Genomic DNA, 16,455 nt, shown 5'->3' with positions numbered 1-16,455 from the left:
CAATCCTCTTATACCTTCTGCAGACTGGAATGTGCTAACTTGACAAATAATCACATGGAGATTTATGGAATAGCCCATAACATCATGCTAATTTCCTGAGGTCAAGAAAGACGTATCACAACAGCAAAATTATCTAGATTTGTAAGAAGTTACTATTTTTCCTTCAGAGTGCTAAAAGAGAGATTAAAGGGGCATTGGTAAACTGTGGGGATGAACAGGTTCCTGTTACAAAAAATTCAGTGTAAATGTTAGCTTCGTTTTTGCTACAAATCTGCCTTCAGGAGATAGAAACAAGGAGTGCAATTTCTTTACAGTCTTACAGTTTCATCCTGTAGCTAGGGCTTACTTATTCGTATAGTAGTCTGAGCAAAGTCAGTATAACATTTTTTTAAAAATATTTTCCAACTCATGAAAGCACTCTTAGAGTCTGTACTGAATATATTAAAGTGCATGTGAAACTTAATCATATACGTATGTTTTTTTCCCCCCATATGAGAGATAAAAATGTGTAGTTATACATTTCTATGGGATATTTGGTTGGTAGATTATCATGCAGAAAAAGGGGAAGAAGATATACTTAAAATCGACTATAAAAATTGAAAGCTGTTTAAACATTGAAACCAACAAGAAATTCTGTGTTGGAAGCTGTGCAGATAGCTAACACGGAGAAGAATTCTGAGGAAAGTCTTGATGATGAAGTTGAGCAGTCCACCAGAGCCAAAAATTTTCCATTATCATTAATAGAAACACTATAAACATTGTGTATTACAGTTTTGGAATATTCATTAAAATTGGGCAGGTAAAATCCATAAATTATTTTGAATTTCTTTCAGCTCTCTAATCAAATATAAGCTTTAGTTTCAATAAGAGTCATTTTATTTAAGTTGTTTGATACTAATTTATTCTATTTCTCTGAAACTAATAGGGCCAAGCTGTGAAAGTTTCCGGCGGTCATCAGCCTATATTTTTGAGCTGGATGGAAATCAGGCATCGAGGTCACCAGGGTGAAAATATTGCAGAGATTAACAGACAATTAGCAGAGAAACTTGGCATTACCGATGGAGAACAGGTTTGAAATGCAATCTCGCGATCGCTCTCTCTTCCCCCCCCCCCGCCTTTTTTTTTTAAACATGGAATGTATAGCACAAGATCCCTGAAGAGATAATGGTTTACAAGCTAACTATCAACTGGCATCTTGTTTCGTGTGCACTCATCTCCAAGTTACTTTGTTAATATCTGTCTGATGGAAAAAGTTCACCTTCATGAAGCATGTCTCAACCATGAAAAGATTTGTTCATAAAATCATTACAATTACCTAAATGATGTAAGGATAGGCTTGTGGGTAGGTTTTTGCAGGGTTGGAGCCACTCTCTGCAGTGACGTTATTTTTAGGAAAACATAATTTGCAGTTAAATAAGTTGGGAATTCTTTCATTAAAATATTCTGCCTGGAGTTCCTGTCATTGTTAAATAATTATTGACTTGCTCTGTATTTCTTCTTATTTGACTTATATTGGATTTGAATTGTCACCCTCTTATTCTCCCTTCACCCTATAGCCCCATGTCCTCTTTCTTTGAATATTTATTTAAATTGGCCTACTGTTTTCTTACTCTTGGACAGTGTGTTCAACAACTTCTTTAAATGATTCTCTTAGTGTAGAGAAGTTGGATAGATGCCCAGGAGACAGCCAAAGATATGCGTCATGGGACTCTTAACATTTCAGCATCCAAGATTCTTTTATCTTAATAGGTGAAGAGTTAAATCAACAGGAGTAGAAAAGTACTGTTCTGCACGATATTACTGTGTCATATATTCATATATGCGTATTCTATTATGTAGAAAATCTTATTCAACAAAATAAACCACATCAGAGGACATGGCTTGAAGCAGTGTATTACATTAGCATGTTTACTTTTTTACTAGATTTACTAGTTCAGTGGCAAGGTAAGTGGCCTTTTCTGTTCTAACAATTAATAGCCTTCAACAGAAAAAAATAAATAAATCGACAAAAGAAGTTTGAGTAAAACCTTACGTAGCTGTTGTCGGGAAATAATCATCTATACATCATGAACGATTAAGTAGTTTCACCACCTTTTTGACCTCAAAGTACATGTTTGCTGTGTTTCATAGTTATATGCTCTTCTGTTTACCACATTTGGGAAAAGGTATTTCCTCACACCTTTTGCTTCAAACTTGAGGACCCACAGGAATTTAAAATCAATTATTTCAGATCAGTTTTTATAAAAGTAACAAATATGTCTCAGAGGACAGGTAACTAGAGATAGTTTTATCTCAGAAGAAGTTTATTTGAGTTTATTTAAAAATGTATGGCCTTATATTGTTTGAAAATTGTTATTTTCTGAAATAATGAACCTTTGGTAAAATTAACTCTTGAAATATATATTTAAGACTCTTGAAAAGATGTATTTTCCCTAAGCCACAACAGCTTCTATAATTCTTCCTGGTACACAGGACCTTAAAGCTGTTATGTGGAAGTGGGGATGCTTCCTGTGAACCCACTCATTGAAGAACTTGGTTTGGTTTCATTGTGTGTGTGTTTTTTGCTGTTGTTATTGTTTTGTATTTTTTCCTCTTCCATTTCTTCAGCTATTTCTGCCTTATGTAAATTTGTGCACAATTGGATGAATTTTCCTAGAGTGCGGAACCTTTTTTTAAAAAATAATAAAAATCCAAAGAAGCTTGTGTGATCAAAATGCTTTAAAATGGATTGTTTTATATCAGCTGATACAGTTCCTGATGCACTTCTCATTCACTTATGTTCATGGTGCATCAAAGCGCCAAGCATACCCAATGCAATCCATTTCCAATGCACTGAAATTTCATCTTCTGCTAATAAGCTTAGCTAGTGCCATTAAGATAGCGTATATTCAGAGTAATGAAAGCATAACGGAGATGTCTGTTGTCTGGCTGAATTAAAGATGGATTTTTATTTATTAAAAGCAAGGAGTTAAATACTTCAAAATGGTTTTACATTTGTCAGGTATTCCTTGAACCCTGTTCTCATGTCTCTTCCTGTCAGCAAGTAGAAGTGGAACCACTCTCAGCAGATGATTGGGAAATACTGGTAAGAAAACTCTTTTTGTTTTTCACGTCCTCTTCCTTACAGATGACAAAGATGTCAGGTATATGTAGTTTTCAGCACAATCGCTGTCCTTTACCTCCCCGAAGGAAGCAATAAATGTGGTGGGTTTTTCATAGTATTTTGTCTTTCAGATGGTATATTAGAAAGAGACATAGAGTTTTTATCCTCAAACAAATCTTAAATATTTATGAAGGATTTTATTTCTAATGATAGTAAATTTTCATAGGAACTGCACGCCTCCTCTCTTGAAAAACACCTTCTTGACCAAATTCGAATAGTATTTCCAAAAGCCATCTTCCCTGTATGGGTTGAACAGCATACTCACGTTTACATCAGAATTGGTAAGCAACGATGAAGGCTTTTGAGGTGCTTTCAGAGAGCTGTTTTGCAAGAGTGGATGTATTCATTCTCGTATTTTGTTTATCTTCAGGTGCACTTCTGCCAGCTGCCCCTTATGGGAGATTAGAACCTCGTACGGAACTGTTGATATGCCCTAAAACACGTCAACTTGAAGAAAATCTCACCAGTATGCCTTCCACAGAAAGTGATGCTTTGCTCAAAAGATTTGTGAAAAATAGCTTGGGCCAGGAAGAAGCAGTAAAGGAGCCACTGGCCAAGCAACCTCACTTAAAGCCAGGAATCCTTGAACAGAGTAAGGCTGATGCAAACCTGGCACTTGGCTCAAATGTTCTGCCAAATATTTGGGATTTCATAGGGAGCGTTTTCTCTCGCACATCTGAGCAGAAACAGAAGACTTTGTATGATAAAGATGAAATGAAAGCCTTCAAAGACAAGCTGCTGAACCTAATTCACATGGATTCCATTTTCAGAGTATGCCATTCCCAGCCGCCCAGCGTACAGAACGTATCAGCTACCCATGCGTTCCTGAAATGCCATGCTGTTCATGTTTTCCCATGGAACTTAGAGTTTGTTGATCTGGACCCAGCTGCTGTGGTCTCTTATGGGAAAATTAGTGAGCTGCTCTCCCCAAGACAGCGTCATCAAGAAGCAAAGCAAAATCTGCCATTTGAAAAGCAAAAACATATGGCTAGCGTGCAAGACAAAAATCATTCTAATAAGAGTCAAGCATCCAGTGAGGAGCCTGTTGTTCAGATCGTTTGGAATGGATTTGAAGATCTAAAGAGTATCATAGAGTATGGCAGCAGTGAGGAAGCCTTACATGTCGGAAGAGTTTGGGTCAGTTTGAACACACTGTTTTTAGGGGGTTTTTTTGGATATGTTCTTGCTTGATAATAGTGGAATTGGCTACTTAACATGCAATTTTGGCATACAGGCTTTGTGTTAAGCTGTCAAGTATGTCATGCTAGACTCCAATAATTTTTAGCAGAGGTATGCTGTGCTAAGTTGTCTCATTCTGGGCTGCTTCTTACTTGCCATCACCCTCGGAAATGTACCGTGTACTCTGGGTTTCTGCCCCTTTGGCATTTGAGGGGAAAGCTCTTCTGTGTTTCTGGTGGGTTGCATACTTTCTTCAAAACCCGTTGGCAGCCACTGTGCTTTTGAGGGCATGAAAGTATCTATTTATGCTCATTCGTTATTGCACAATAAGGTACACTTCCAACAGATGCTGCTTTAAAGTATGTTTTGGACTCTAGCTGTCATCAAAATATAAAATAATAGGATCACATATCCTAGTGTTACATGATGCTTGCAAGTGCTTTCACATAAGCTTTCATTAAAAGAAATCTTTAAAAAATATTTTAATTAACATGAAATAACTTGTATTTAGACAATTTAAATGGAGCGCTTACTAGGAATTTCTAGTTAGCTGTTTTAGTCTTCATACACTGCTTCAGAAGGTGGCACAAGTCCTGCTTGTCAGACGCTAATATTTCAGCTTGTTTTGATAGAATTGTAGCCTGCTTTTGTTCTGGCTTTCCTGGAAGCCTATCTTAGATCAACAAGTACAGGAGGGAAAAAAAGGCAACTTAAAATCACAACTGGAATGTTTTGACATAACTTCTGAGGTGCGCTTCTCAATGTTCACTTTGTTGTTGTTGTTGAGAATGAGAGCAAGCAGTCTTTAATGCTAAATCTTTGCAGATGCACAACTTTCCAAATTCCAGCAATCATAAAATTTTTCAGATGAAATAGATATTTCTGAGGTATTTTCAATTTGGAAATGCATTTAGAATAAGATAGGATATTTGAAAAAGTATTTTCCCTTATAAAAGGGCAAAACGGCTAGTATAATTTAAGAAAACTGAATTTCTCTATACCAGAGATGTGCTTATTTCTGATCTGTGTGATGGCCTAATTATACTTACCTGCCTATGTAAAATTAGTCGGTGAATGAAAATAGAAGAGTTGACTATTTTTTTTTCTTACTAAAAGTATTCTTACAACATTATAACTTTTTTTCGTTAATAGATGGTCAGCCATAGTGATCATTTTGGCAAACAGGATAAAATGCAATAAGAAGTGTCCATGAGAGGAAGATTTGAATACCGCCATCAATTTTGTGGTTTCCTTTTAAATTCTGTTGCAGATTACAACAAAGAAATTGAATCAGTGTTCGAATGTAGAGATTGTATTAGTGACAAAGAAGCTGAAATTATGTATGCAACTGTTTTATTTTCTGATATTTCCTTTCTTTGCTTTTATTTTAACTATTTCAGATTCCAGATGGTCTGAGAAAGAAGCTGCGTATAGAAATGCATTCAGCCGTCCGAATTAAGTCAGTAGAATCTATTCCTAAAATTCCCACATCTCTTACACTGCAACCCAAACAGAACTTAGTGAGTTGATGTTGTTGGTCACATACTTGCTCGTATATTGAAAAATGATAATGTTGCTCTGATCAAGGGCTCTTTTTCAACGCTGGCTTAATTTTTACTTGTTAGATGGTAGTTTGAAAATTGTTTGTTATATATGGCTAATATTTGAAGTGTACATCATTGCAAAGGAATTTTTTTCTAAATTACTTATTTTTTCTTTTGGCTATGTAAGTCATTTAAATTAAGACAATGCTATGAGCTATTTAAACGAGCTTTATCTAGTAGTACTGTTTTGTATTTCAATCACTGATAGAGTTAACATCAAGCCACTGAACTTTGTTTTGCTTTTGATAAATATTTTAATAAGTTTTGCACCTTGTCCTATAGTGATTTTTCTGTTTAGTAGAAGTGACAGCAGTGTCCCAGAGTGTAGGGAACAGAACTTCTGAATTTTGACTTCCACTTTCCCCAAGCTATTGGAGGAATGCTGTCTAATACCTGTTAAATCACTGGATCTCCATGTAGTCTCAATTTGTGAAAACTTCTGTTATCTTTCTTGTTTCTCCTTGATGATGTTGTCATTGATAGGGCAGAAGATGCATTTGCTGTTTGGTTAGGTCTCCAGTAAGGTCTCAAATGTAAACAATTGCTGCCAAATAAGGGGGGTCAACAGTACTTCTGTACCAGATGCTCATCTAAGATGTATTAGTTCCAGCCTAGCAAATTTCAAGGGTACAAGTTTAAACCTATAGAAATGAAAAGATGTAATCCTGAAGTTGAGACATCAGTTTCAAATCTTCTTGGAGAAGACATTCTTATACTCTTCAAACATCACGGTGTCTGGTGGAATTCCTTTTAAAAAATAGATCAAAGAGAGACAATTAAGATATGATCATTTTTATATGCTATTTAGCTTTTGACTTCCTTTTAATGCTGACATTTTCCCCCCTCCCATGCTAAAAAATTAATTTTCTAGAGTTATATAAATCCCTTCAATCTCCTGAAGTGACACATATCCAATCCTCTGAGTGGGAATCTGTGCCAAGAAGAACATACTTAGTGCCATTTCTCACATGCTGAAAGATGTAGTTCTTGCATGATATATTTCTTTATAACACACAATATGCTTGTTTTACTGTGACACTGGCTTGATTATTTGCCATGTTAGCTGTTCCTCAAAATTTTAATTGCAGCATTTGCCATCATTGCAGGGCTTACACACGATCAGTTGTTCCTCCCTGATACTGTTCTGTTCAGTTTTGGTATCTGCAGGTGAATGATCAAGTGACTCCCTCCCCCCCACCTTTTTTTTTTAATCTTGGCGTTAAAATAAGTATTCTGAAAGTAATTTGCTGAAATCATATGAGATAGTTGTGTGTTTGTAGGTGCATTAAGTACAGAATTCTCCCTTTTCTTCCTTTCCAATTCAAATGTTTGTAGTTCTTGGAAAAAACAGACAAAAATGGGAAGAAATATGACAGCATCTTTCACTTTTCTCTCTGAGCACTGCTTCCATCATCTCAGTTGATCCTCCCCCTCCCCCATCCTCCTTTTAGACAGGAATTGTGTTTCTGTGATTAGGGACTGAGCAAAGATAAATGCTGTAGCTCTGACTGAGGGTCAGACGTTTGATCTGTTTGCTCACCTGTTGAAGTTTGTTTGTCAGCGTGCTCTGATCTAGACGAACTCCAGGTCCTTTGCATAGGAAGTAGGGTGTACATGGAAGAGAGGGGTGTAGCGAGCACCCAGAGTATGTCTTGGGCAGTATCAGTACATATCTTGGGTGCTCTTTCAGACCCAGGAGCTGAGCAGCGCTCTTGGATCTGGTAATACAAGTGAGTAAAACACAAATAAAAACATTTCCTTGTCTCACATCAATGTTGCAAAGAAAATCTTTCAAAATGGTGGAAGATGCAGCTGTTGCTGTACCAAGCACTAGAGAGGTACTTTCCGCAGAAAAGCTTTGTTAGAAATGGGGGTTGCTGGCAAAGACATTTTCTAGAAGAGTAAAGCTGTTACAGTTTCTTCCGTCTCTCTGCTACCATAAGAGAAACAAATGCTCTATGCATAGAAAGAAAGAAAGTTTTGCTGACTAACAGCTTGTTTTGTTTTGCTTCTCTCTCTTTTTTTCATTTAGCATAAAGATATACATGAAGATGATGTTAAATCTGCTTTCAGTTCTTGGCTGCAGAGTTCTACTACTGATGATCTTCCCTGGATAATGACCAGCACAGACTGTATACATCTCTCTGTTAAAGAAAGTAAGGATAATACTGTCTTCTGTTGTTGTTGTAGCTGTCTTATCTATTCTTTACGGAATATGCCTTCTTTAAATCTCTGTACATACCGTTTAACATAACAAATAAGTCTTTTCACTGAAATTGTAAGTGTGAATTATGCCGTGGTCTTGATTAATTTTTGGATTCTTTAATTTCAGATTATCATTCAGTATTTAAAAATACTCAGTATTTTTAAATACTGAGTTACTTCTAGTTACTTCTATATTCCTTTTTTCTTTTCAAGTTATTGTTAATGCAAAGTACTAATTTTTTCCTTTGCTGTAGGTTCTTTTACATCCTCTAACTAGAAAAGGTGATGGTGAAAGCCAACAACCTATGTGTGATTCAGTATATCATTCAGTTTTTACTTCGGTTCTTCTTATGAGGAATAAGAATTTAGTTTATTTGGTGTTTTAACAGTTGTCCGTTTGTGTTTTACAGGCATGGAGGAGTTTGTCCTTAGTATAGTACAGTCTACTTGCACGGAAGAAAATAAGTCTGAGAACGTTTTTATACTGAGTCCCAGTTTGCTGCAGAAGACAAATATACAAGTAAATATCACATAATATCAGGTATCAAGTAACTTAAATTGCTACATTTAGTTAAAAATATATTGAATTGTATATAATGTGTGTTGATTTCCATTTTAAAATAATGTCAGTCTGTTCACTAAATTACATTTGTATTCTCTGTGTTATTTTGTAGAATCAGGCATTGGTGAGATTCCATGCATGCCAAACCGGTCACTGAATTTCACAGTCTATATCAAACTCTCAGTAAAACGAATTAGAGTAAAATGAGTTCTGTGCAAGTTTGAATATCCTGTCCATATACTTGGTTGTTTTTTCCTTGATACATAAACCACTGTAAAATCACAATGCGTCTGGCAAGAACAACGGCTTGTTCTGTCAGAGATGAAGCATGTTGTCCATCCAAGCCTACTAAGCACATATTGTCTTTTCTTTTTTATACGGTTTCTTTGCCTTCTGTCTCTTCAATTTTTTTCTTTCTCAGAAGAATAAGTGTTTCTATTTAATACTACATTTACTGTTTGCACCAAAAATTCTAGCTGAACCCATGCCTATGACTCCAGGGCTGTGGTTATTGTAGTGGGATAATTTTTTTTTTCCTTTTTAAATTGATGCAATTAAATTTTAGCAGAGAAGGAAAGTATCTTATTTGAGTGTTTGAAATAGAATTTCTCTGCAAAATTTAAGATTCCTGCTCAGTAAAAGTAAAGCAAGAGCTTTATTATATTTGTAATACAGAAGTGCAGGAAAACTTCTACAAAGGAGAAATTATGCTAGTGACTAGTACAAAGATGAAAGGGCAATATGCATTTCTTAATAGCAGTGTCAACTTTTAAGTGTCTCGTGCCAGCCTCTTCCTATCTGCAAACCCCTCTGTTAGCCCTGTTTGCCAGCACAGCTTTTCATACTAGCTCCGTGGTGAGCTAAACTGAAACATTCACTTGCTTGGGATGGGGGTGGGCTTTGTGGAAATCGGGTGTTTTGCCAGGTTACTTTTCCCTCAGATCAGTTTCCTGATCTGATTCAGTTTCTTGCCTCAGAAGTGCCTATGCCAGCACAGCAGAGGAGGGGCACAGTTTAAGGAAAAAGTGCCTACAGATAGGAAACTGCATAATCTTGGGCAAACAGCACCCTGCTTAACATCTAATCATGGCTTGCTACGTGGTTATAAGAGTTGGACTGTATTTTGGAGATAACTATATCTATGCCATTTTACCAATGCATCGTTCTTTCAAGCAAACTAAGCGTCAGCAAAGCACACATGTAGCATTTTGTTCACACAGATTCCCAAAAAACGCTGGTTACTTCTATATTCCTTTTTTCTTTTCAAGTTATTGTTAATGCAAAGTACTATTTTTTTCCTTTGTTGTAGGTTCTTTTACATCCTCTAACTAGAAAAGGTGATGGTGAAAGCCAACCACCTATGTGTGATGCAGACAGGAGCCTTCCTTATCTCAAACTAAACCATCTTGGGTGAGACATTTTCATAGCAGAAAATACAGAAGGGAATGGGAATGAAAGAGAGAAAGAATTAGGTGAAAATGCACACTTTTGAAAACTAAGCCAGACCTTTAGAACTTTGCATCTTTAGGTATCTGCTTAGCTTCTGTCACTCAGACTTAGTCCTTTAATTTATTTTGGAGATTCTTAATTTTATCCTCTGAATAGGCTGGCTGAAGTGAATAGAAAACTTCACGTGACTCATGGTATTCATGTACTAGAACGTTCAGTGTTTGACAATAGGATGGGACGTCTCAGAGCTGCATAAGTTAAAGAAATAGTTCCTTGGCTCGTGATGTGCTTTGAAGTGGTGTGAAACAAGAGACCGCTATGTGGTGTTAAGGAATACTGGGATTGTTGGGGAGGTTTTTAGCCAGGATTTCCAAATGAAGCAAAACTTATGAAGTGCAGTAGTCTTGCAGTCCCTTTCCCGCAGCAACTTAAATTTGGTTAAAACAAGTCAATAGATTTAATAGATGGCTATGTGTCTCAAAGAAATTCAATTCCTACAGGCTTTATCAGAGCTGTCAGGTAGAGGAGAGAAATTCAAAATAGTATCTCCCCTGGTGAAAAGGATATAATGTAAGCTCAACAGCTACGTTCTAATTATCGCTAGATAGCCAGTGGCAAAGGTATAATTTGGAAATAGCCATAGGGCATGCTGTCTCTTTCCTGGCCAGTAACTCATTGATATGAAAAGCAGTTAGCTTTAGTATAAGGAAAAATAGTGGTGCTGTGTAGCAAGCTTGAGGTAGGAATGGGGGAGAAGGGACACAAAGACTTGGAGTGTTGTGGTAGTATGCTGTAGGGATCATGAAAGGCAACTGAGGATATTACACTGAAGAGGAAATGAGGGCTGACCTGGGGTTAGTGTTGTAGAGGTCGGTAGGGGATGTTAGAAACCATGCTTCACTCACTCATTCCATTTCTCATGGAACAACATACTTTGTTTCAAGTTGAAATACAAAACTGATAGCCTTGCAGTTTGTGGACCTTAAAAGAGCGCTGTTGTGTCAAAAGTTGCAAAGATTTAGGACCAGTGAAGAATTAAGGTTGTCTTCCTGTGAACTATGTGCTGCTTTATTTCTGAACCAGGCTGAGAAATTTTCTGACCCAGGTTTGTTCCATGTTTACCCATTTGTTACAGTCCCGAGCAAGTTGCTACTCACACGCTCAAATAGCTTAAGCACTGAAAAGCTGGAGTTAGCTCTGTCTTCTGAAATTTACCTCATGCTAGCGTGATGTAGAATTACTTGGTAAGACTTCCATGATGGGGAAGTTCTGCATTGTCTGTCTGTGCCCCTTATGTGTCACTGTTGCACAGTAAAGGGGCTATCTCTTCAAATTGAATTGTCTCTACCTTTTTCTTTAAAACAAAGTACTTTACACTGTGTCAACACTGAAATCTCACTATACTGCAAGCTATTACTATTTAGGTTATGTGTACCGGTGCTGCCGTAGACCATTGTAATGTTTTATTTGTGCAGAGGAATGGACAAATTAGGAACATCTTCCTTTGAACACATAAGCCACAGCCTTTTGGGTCGTCCTTTATCTCAAAAGCTGGCTGCTATTGCTGTGGGACTGCGAAATGGAGGAGTGCTTCTCACAGGAGGAAAGGTATAAGGTTTACTACTCTCTACTTGCAAACCCTCCCAAATTCATTTTCTGTAGTTACAAAACTGTTTTCATTATTTTATTTTGATACCATGCAAAATTCTATAGAATTACAGAACAATTCTGAAAAAAGTACAGTTAACAGTACTTAAGTACTGTACTTAAGTACAGTACTTAAGTAACTGTACTTAAGTACAGTTAACTCTGCAGTACATGATTATATTGCATAATAATTAGAGAGAGAGGAGGAGTACACTACAATATAAGTTAATATTTCATGTATATAGTGTTACTTTTCATTAACCCGTAACTTTTCATTTTGTAGGGAAGTGGAAAGTCAACATTAGCAAAGGCCATCTGCAAAGAAGCATTTGAGAGACTAGATGCTCATGTTGAAGTAATTGACTGTAAAGCTTTAAGAGGTATGATAATAATCTTTCATTCTCAAACATTTGCTATGTGATGAAGCATAATTATGACGTTATCATATTTAATCTGTCTAAATTTTTTCAGGTTTACATATTATTATTTTTGCAAGGAAATGTAATGCCCTGCAATGAGAGAGAATCTTTAACTTAAAGACATAATGAAAATATACCTATTATAAATGCACTTATTTCATACTTTACCAGACTCTGTCCCCCACAGCACCAAATTCAAACTATCTTTGCCATGTTTATTCCTAATTGTTGCAAAAGAGGAACAAGTTGCAACTTGAACTGTGTGGGTTTTTTCAGCTGTGCTAGCTGGAACAAATGTTACGTTAAAAATCTTAAATATTAAAGAATACGTATGTTACCCAGTGAAAGGATGACGAGAAGAAATATCAAACAGCAAGCTGAAATTTATTTTTAATGGAGCCCTTATATTGCATGGCTCTACTCTTTAAAATTCTCTTAAAGTCTCTACTGAAAATCCCTGCTCCAGAGGAAAAAGTAAAAGACTGGTAAAGAGCTAGGTCCTTCTCTCTAACAGCTGAAACATCCCTCCAGCTGAGGAACTCTTTCGCAGCTAATTTAGAGTGCTCTTCTGCTTTTAACTATCTAGAATTTGGGCTTTTCTAGGATCTGCCAGTGGTTAGTGAAAGGTGATTAATTGCATTTTAGGACAGGTGGGACCTTCTGAGGTGAAGAAGAATTGTTGGAAGATGTGACCTCCTTTACAGATTGTAGACACCAGTTTAAACTAGATATCTGGATTTATAGTAGTGAAGTTAAGCTAGATTAATCCAAACATCAGAGGACTACCTGAGCAAGATGTAAGTCAAAATCAGATTTTTTTTTTCCCTGATATGTTTTGTCACTAAGATTGTGTTTTTGTTTTAGGAAAAAGATTAGCAAACATAAGGAAAAATGTAGAAGAAGCTTTTTTAGAGGCGGCATGGAGACAACCATCCATTCTTTTAATGGATGATCTTGATCACATTGTTGGAATACCTTCTACACCAGAGCATGAGAACAGCCCTGAAACGGTTCAAAGCAATAGACTTGCTTATGGTAATACTGTGCTACCAGTGTCTGGATGAAAATGTAATGCAACTGAGAATTTCTTGCACCTGCGTTATACTGTCCTACCTGGACAATTCTGTTTGCCTCTCGTATGTGCCAATTCGCTTGCCTCTCGGCCGCTTAGTATTCCATGACAGGGATTCACAAATCATGGTATGTTATCGTTTGTAGACCATATGTGGACCATTAGCTGAATTGTTAGCTCCACCACTGTGGAGCTAGGAGCAGCTGTTGGTAATGATGTTTACACCGCGGCTGATGATGGTAATGCCTGTTGCCACTTCCAGTGGTAGAAACTTGTCAGTTACTTTTTCTGTCACTCATATTCTCAAATAAGTTGCAATTGCTTACACATTACAGATGAATCTTTAACTGATAATTATTGATGAGATCAATATTAAAACTGACATATTGATCGTTAAAATTGATACCGATTTCTGTATTTCTTATTTGTAGTTATACAGAGATATAAAAATGCTATTTATTAATACTTAGAACCAGTTTTGTAGCTGAATATGCAACTTCTTTATCATTCTACTTGGTATACTTAACATTGTAGAGCTCCTCTTTTATTTTACGATATTACAATCCATAGACTTTTAAAGATAAGTTTATCATAACATAGACTTGCATTTGATTCCTTTTTATTCTCTAAAATCTAGCCAATGATTAGTTGCAAAACAAATGTTCTGCAGGGAAAAGAATTTAAAGATATTAATCTTGATTGATTTTATTTTTTTTGGCTATGTTTAATTCTGCATTCAGTTCTGCCCCTGTAGAATTGCCATATATAGAAATTAATAGCAAAAAAATTTTCCATTTTGTAGCTCAGTTTGAGGCAGTTCTCAAAATTTTTTATTAAATTACTTTTGAAGTTCAGAAACTCTTACCCTCATTTCTTTTTCAAAAACATGTACTTAAGTTCTTTGCAGAATTGTTTGTTTCTTATTATTTTATTTACAGTTATAATGCATACAGCAGAGTTTGAGTTTTAAAAGAGCATTCCTTGCACCCATACCTTTCTTTGACTTGTATATTAGATATATAGAGAGAGTATATATATATATATATATACACACAATAGATATATATATATTAGACTTGTATATTTTATATATATATTTTATATATATGTAATATATATATATTTTATATAAATGTATATTATTTTTTCCTCGATTGCTTACTTTCTAGGCTTAAGATCTACTTGCATTTTTCTAAATTGCCTTTTTCCCTCTCTGTGTGGAGAAAAAAAATTTTATATATATATATATATATATATATATACATACACATATATATACACATATATATATATATTTCCAGAGCAGAGCTCATAGGAGAGAAAAATCACGTTTAATATCCTATGGCAGACATCAACAGTGGTGTTATAAACTTAGCCTTTAAAGAGCATTTTTGATGGCATTTTAATAATGGACTGTTTAATAATAAATGCTTAGAAAAATAACCATAACTTTTTTAAACAGCCTTTAAAACATGGAAATAAAGTAAATATAAAGTAAATATATATAAGATATTATTTTGTATGCTCTAATACTGCTCTCCAGTGCAGTACAAATGCCAAGTATCAAATACAGAACTTTTTGTTATTTTGCAATTCATGGAGCAATGTCTTATCTGTCTAGTTTTAAAAGATCTGATAAAAGAAGTTATTTCCATGGGGAGTTTGATTGCATTAATTGCCACAAGCCAGTCTGAACATTCCCTACATCCTTCACTGGTTTCAGCTCAAGGAACTCACATATTTCAGTGCTTCCAAAGTATCCAATCTCCAGATCAGGTAAATTCAGTCATTTAGTAGTTTGGTTAAAATATTGTTTGCCTTCCCTGCAGCCTCAAGTACATTAGTGGAGCAGCTATAGAAATAGTACTTTACACTTGAACCTTAGAAGAAATCTGGAAGTCTTAAAAGTTCTTTCCTGATACTTAGATATCTCAGAACTCTTGTATGCATCATTATTTAAAAAAAAAAAAAAAAAAAAAAAAAAGAGAGAGAGAGAGTAATCAAGTGAATCAAGTGAGAGCTCCTAGTCTTTAATTAACCGTCTAAAAGTAAGACATATGGACTAAATTAGTTGGCTCCCCTCTCTTTATCCTCAGTGGAGAAAGAAGGATGTATCCAGAGGACATTTCAGTCCAACCTAAAACAAGTTAGGTAGGTGACACACCTGACTGAGGTGAGGTTAACTGCTACCTGGAAATGCATGTCTCCTTGTTACCTATGAGGGGATTCTAGGCGAGCAGCTTTGAAAGGATGTGTAGATCCCTGTAGTTAGATAAATAAGTTTAAACTTAAGTGCTTTTTTTCACTCTTCAGAAGAATAAGTATGTCCCTATGATGCGTGTTTTTAAAATGTTATTAGAACTAAAGTGCTGATTTATGACAAGGTTTGTCTTTATTGTTTTCTATATTACTTGTATCCCTCTATTTTTTTGAATATAGGCCATTTCAAAAGAATATAAAGGAAAGGGCAAAAAATAAACTGAGAATATCTTTTCTTTGCAGGAGAAAGTAGATACTTTGTGCCCATGCACTCCTTGATGGCATGACACATTCATAACAACTTGTGTTCAATACTGATGAGTTGTCACTGCTTATCCTTTCTCTGTCAGACTAGCAATTTTAAAAATCATTAAGGAAGGAGTTCCGTATTAGATCCCGTGAGGCTTTCTCCCACTTCTAGCAAATCTGCATTCATCCTTCTTTTTAATACTAACGTATGAATAAAGATGCAGCAAAAAAGTCAGGATCTCAACAGATATCAAACTAGCTGATTTGTTTTGTATGCAGTACAATGTATTTTGTATCTGCTATATTTCTTTTTTTTTTTTTTTTTGCATAAGTGAAAGACTCATTTTTGTGAACTGGAAACAACAGTTGTAAAACAGTAGCTCGTCAAGGGGAAGGGATGTTTTATTATTGTTAGATGTAAGGTAACTGTGGTGAGGTAAATATTTCAAGTTGTGAAACTGGTGAATTTTTTGAAGTTCAGCTGAAACTAAATTTTGTTTATGCTCATGCTTGCTCAGATTTTGTTATTTGAAGGTTTGGTGACATGTAAAATGTTGAAAGAAATTGTAATAACTTGTATGTGTACACCTGCTGAACTTCTGAAATCCATATAGCTAGAAAACTTGATATACCTTTGTTGTTTTTTT

At 35.6% G+C, this 16,455-nt stretch overlaps 1 protein-coding gene across 5 annotated transcripts in view; it reads left to right on the top strand.

The window, feature by feature from the left end:
- Positions 1-16,455, top strand: part of PEX1 (peroxisomal biogenesis factor 1) — a 28,607-nt gene that overhangs the window by 1,301 nt on the left and 10,851 nt on the right. For all 5 annotated transcript variants that reach the window (XM_068934824.1, XM_068934826.1, XM_068934823.1 and 2 more), the window contains exons 2-13: positions 926-1,069; positions 3,002-3,085; positions 3,330-3,444; positions 3,534-4,300; positions 5,743-5,862; positions 7,979-8,102; positions 8,562-8,671; positions 10,023-10,123; positions 11,638-11,770; positions 12,093-12,189; positions 13,093-13,263; positions 14,922-15,076. In XM_068934824.1, coding sequence (XP_068790925.1) covers positions 926-1,069; positions 3,002-3,085; positions 3,330-3,444; positions 3,534-4,300; positions 5,743-5,862; positions 7,979-8,102; positions 8,562-8,671; positions 10,023-10,123; positions 11,638-11,770; positions 12,093-12,189; positions 13,093-13,263; positions 14,922-15,076 — 2,121 coding nt within the window. The remainder of the gene's footprint in view (positions 1-925; positions 1,070-3,001; positions 3,086-3,329; positions 3,445-3,533; positions 4,301-5,742; positions 5,863-7,978; positions 8,103-8,561; positions 8,672-10,022; positions 10,124-11,637; positions 11,771-12,092; positions 12,190-13,092; positions 13,264-14,921; positions 15,077-16,455) is intronic.

The sequence above is a fragment of the Struthio camelus genome, chromosome 2 (assembly GCF_040807025.1).
Source record: "Struthio camelus isolate bStrCam1 chromosome 2, bStrCam1.hap1, whole genome shotgun sequence".
Classification (NCBI taxonomy): Eukaryota; Metazoa; Chordata; class Aves; order Struthioniformes; family Struthionidae; genus Struthio; species Struthio camelus.
Note: the sequence above shows the minus strand (reverse complement) of the source record. Positions and strands in the feature narration are given on the sequence as shown.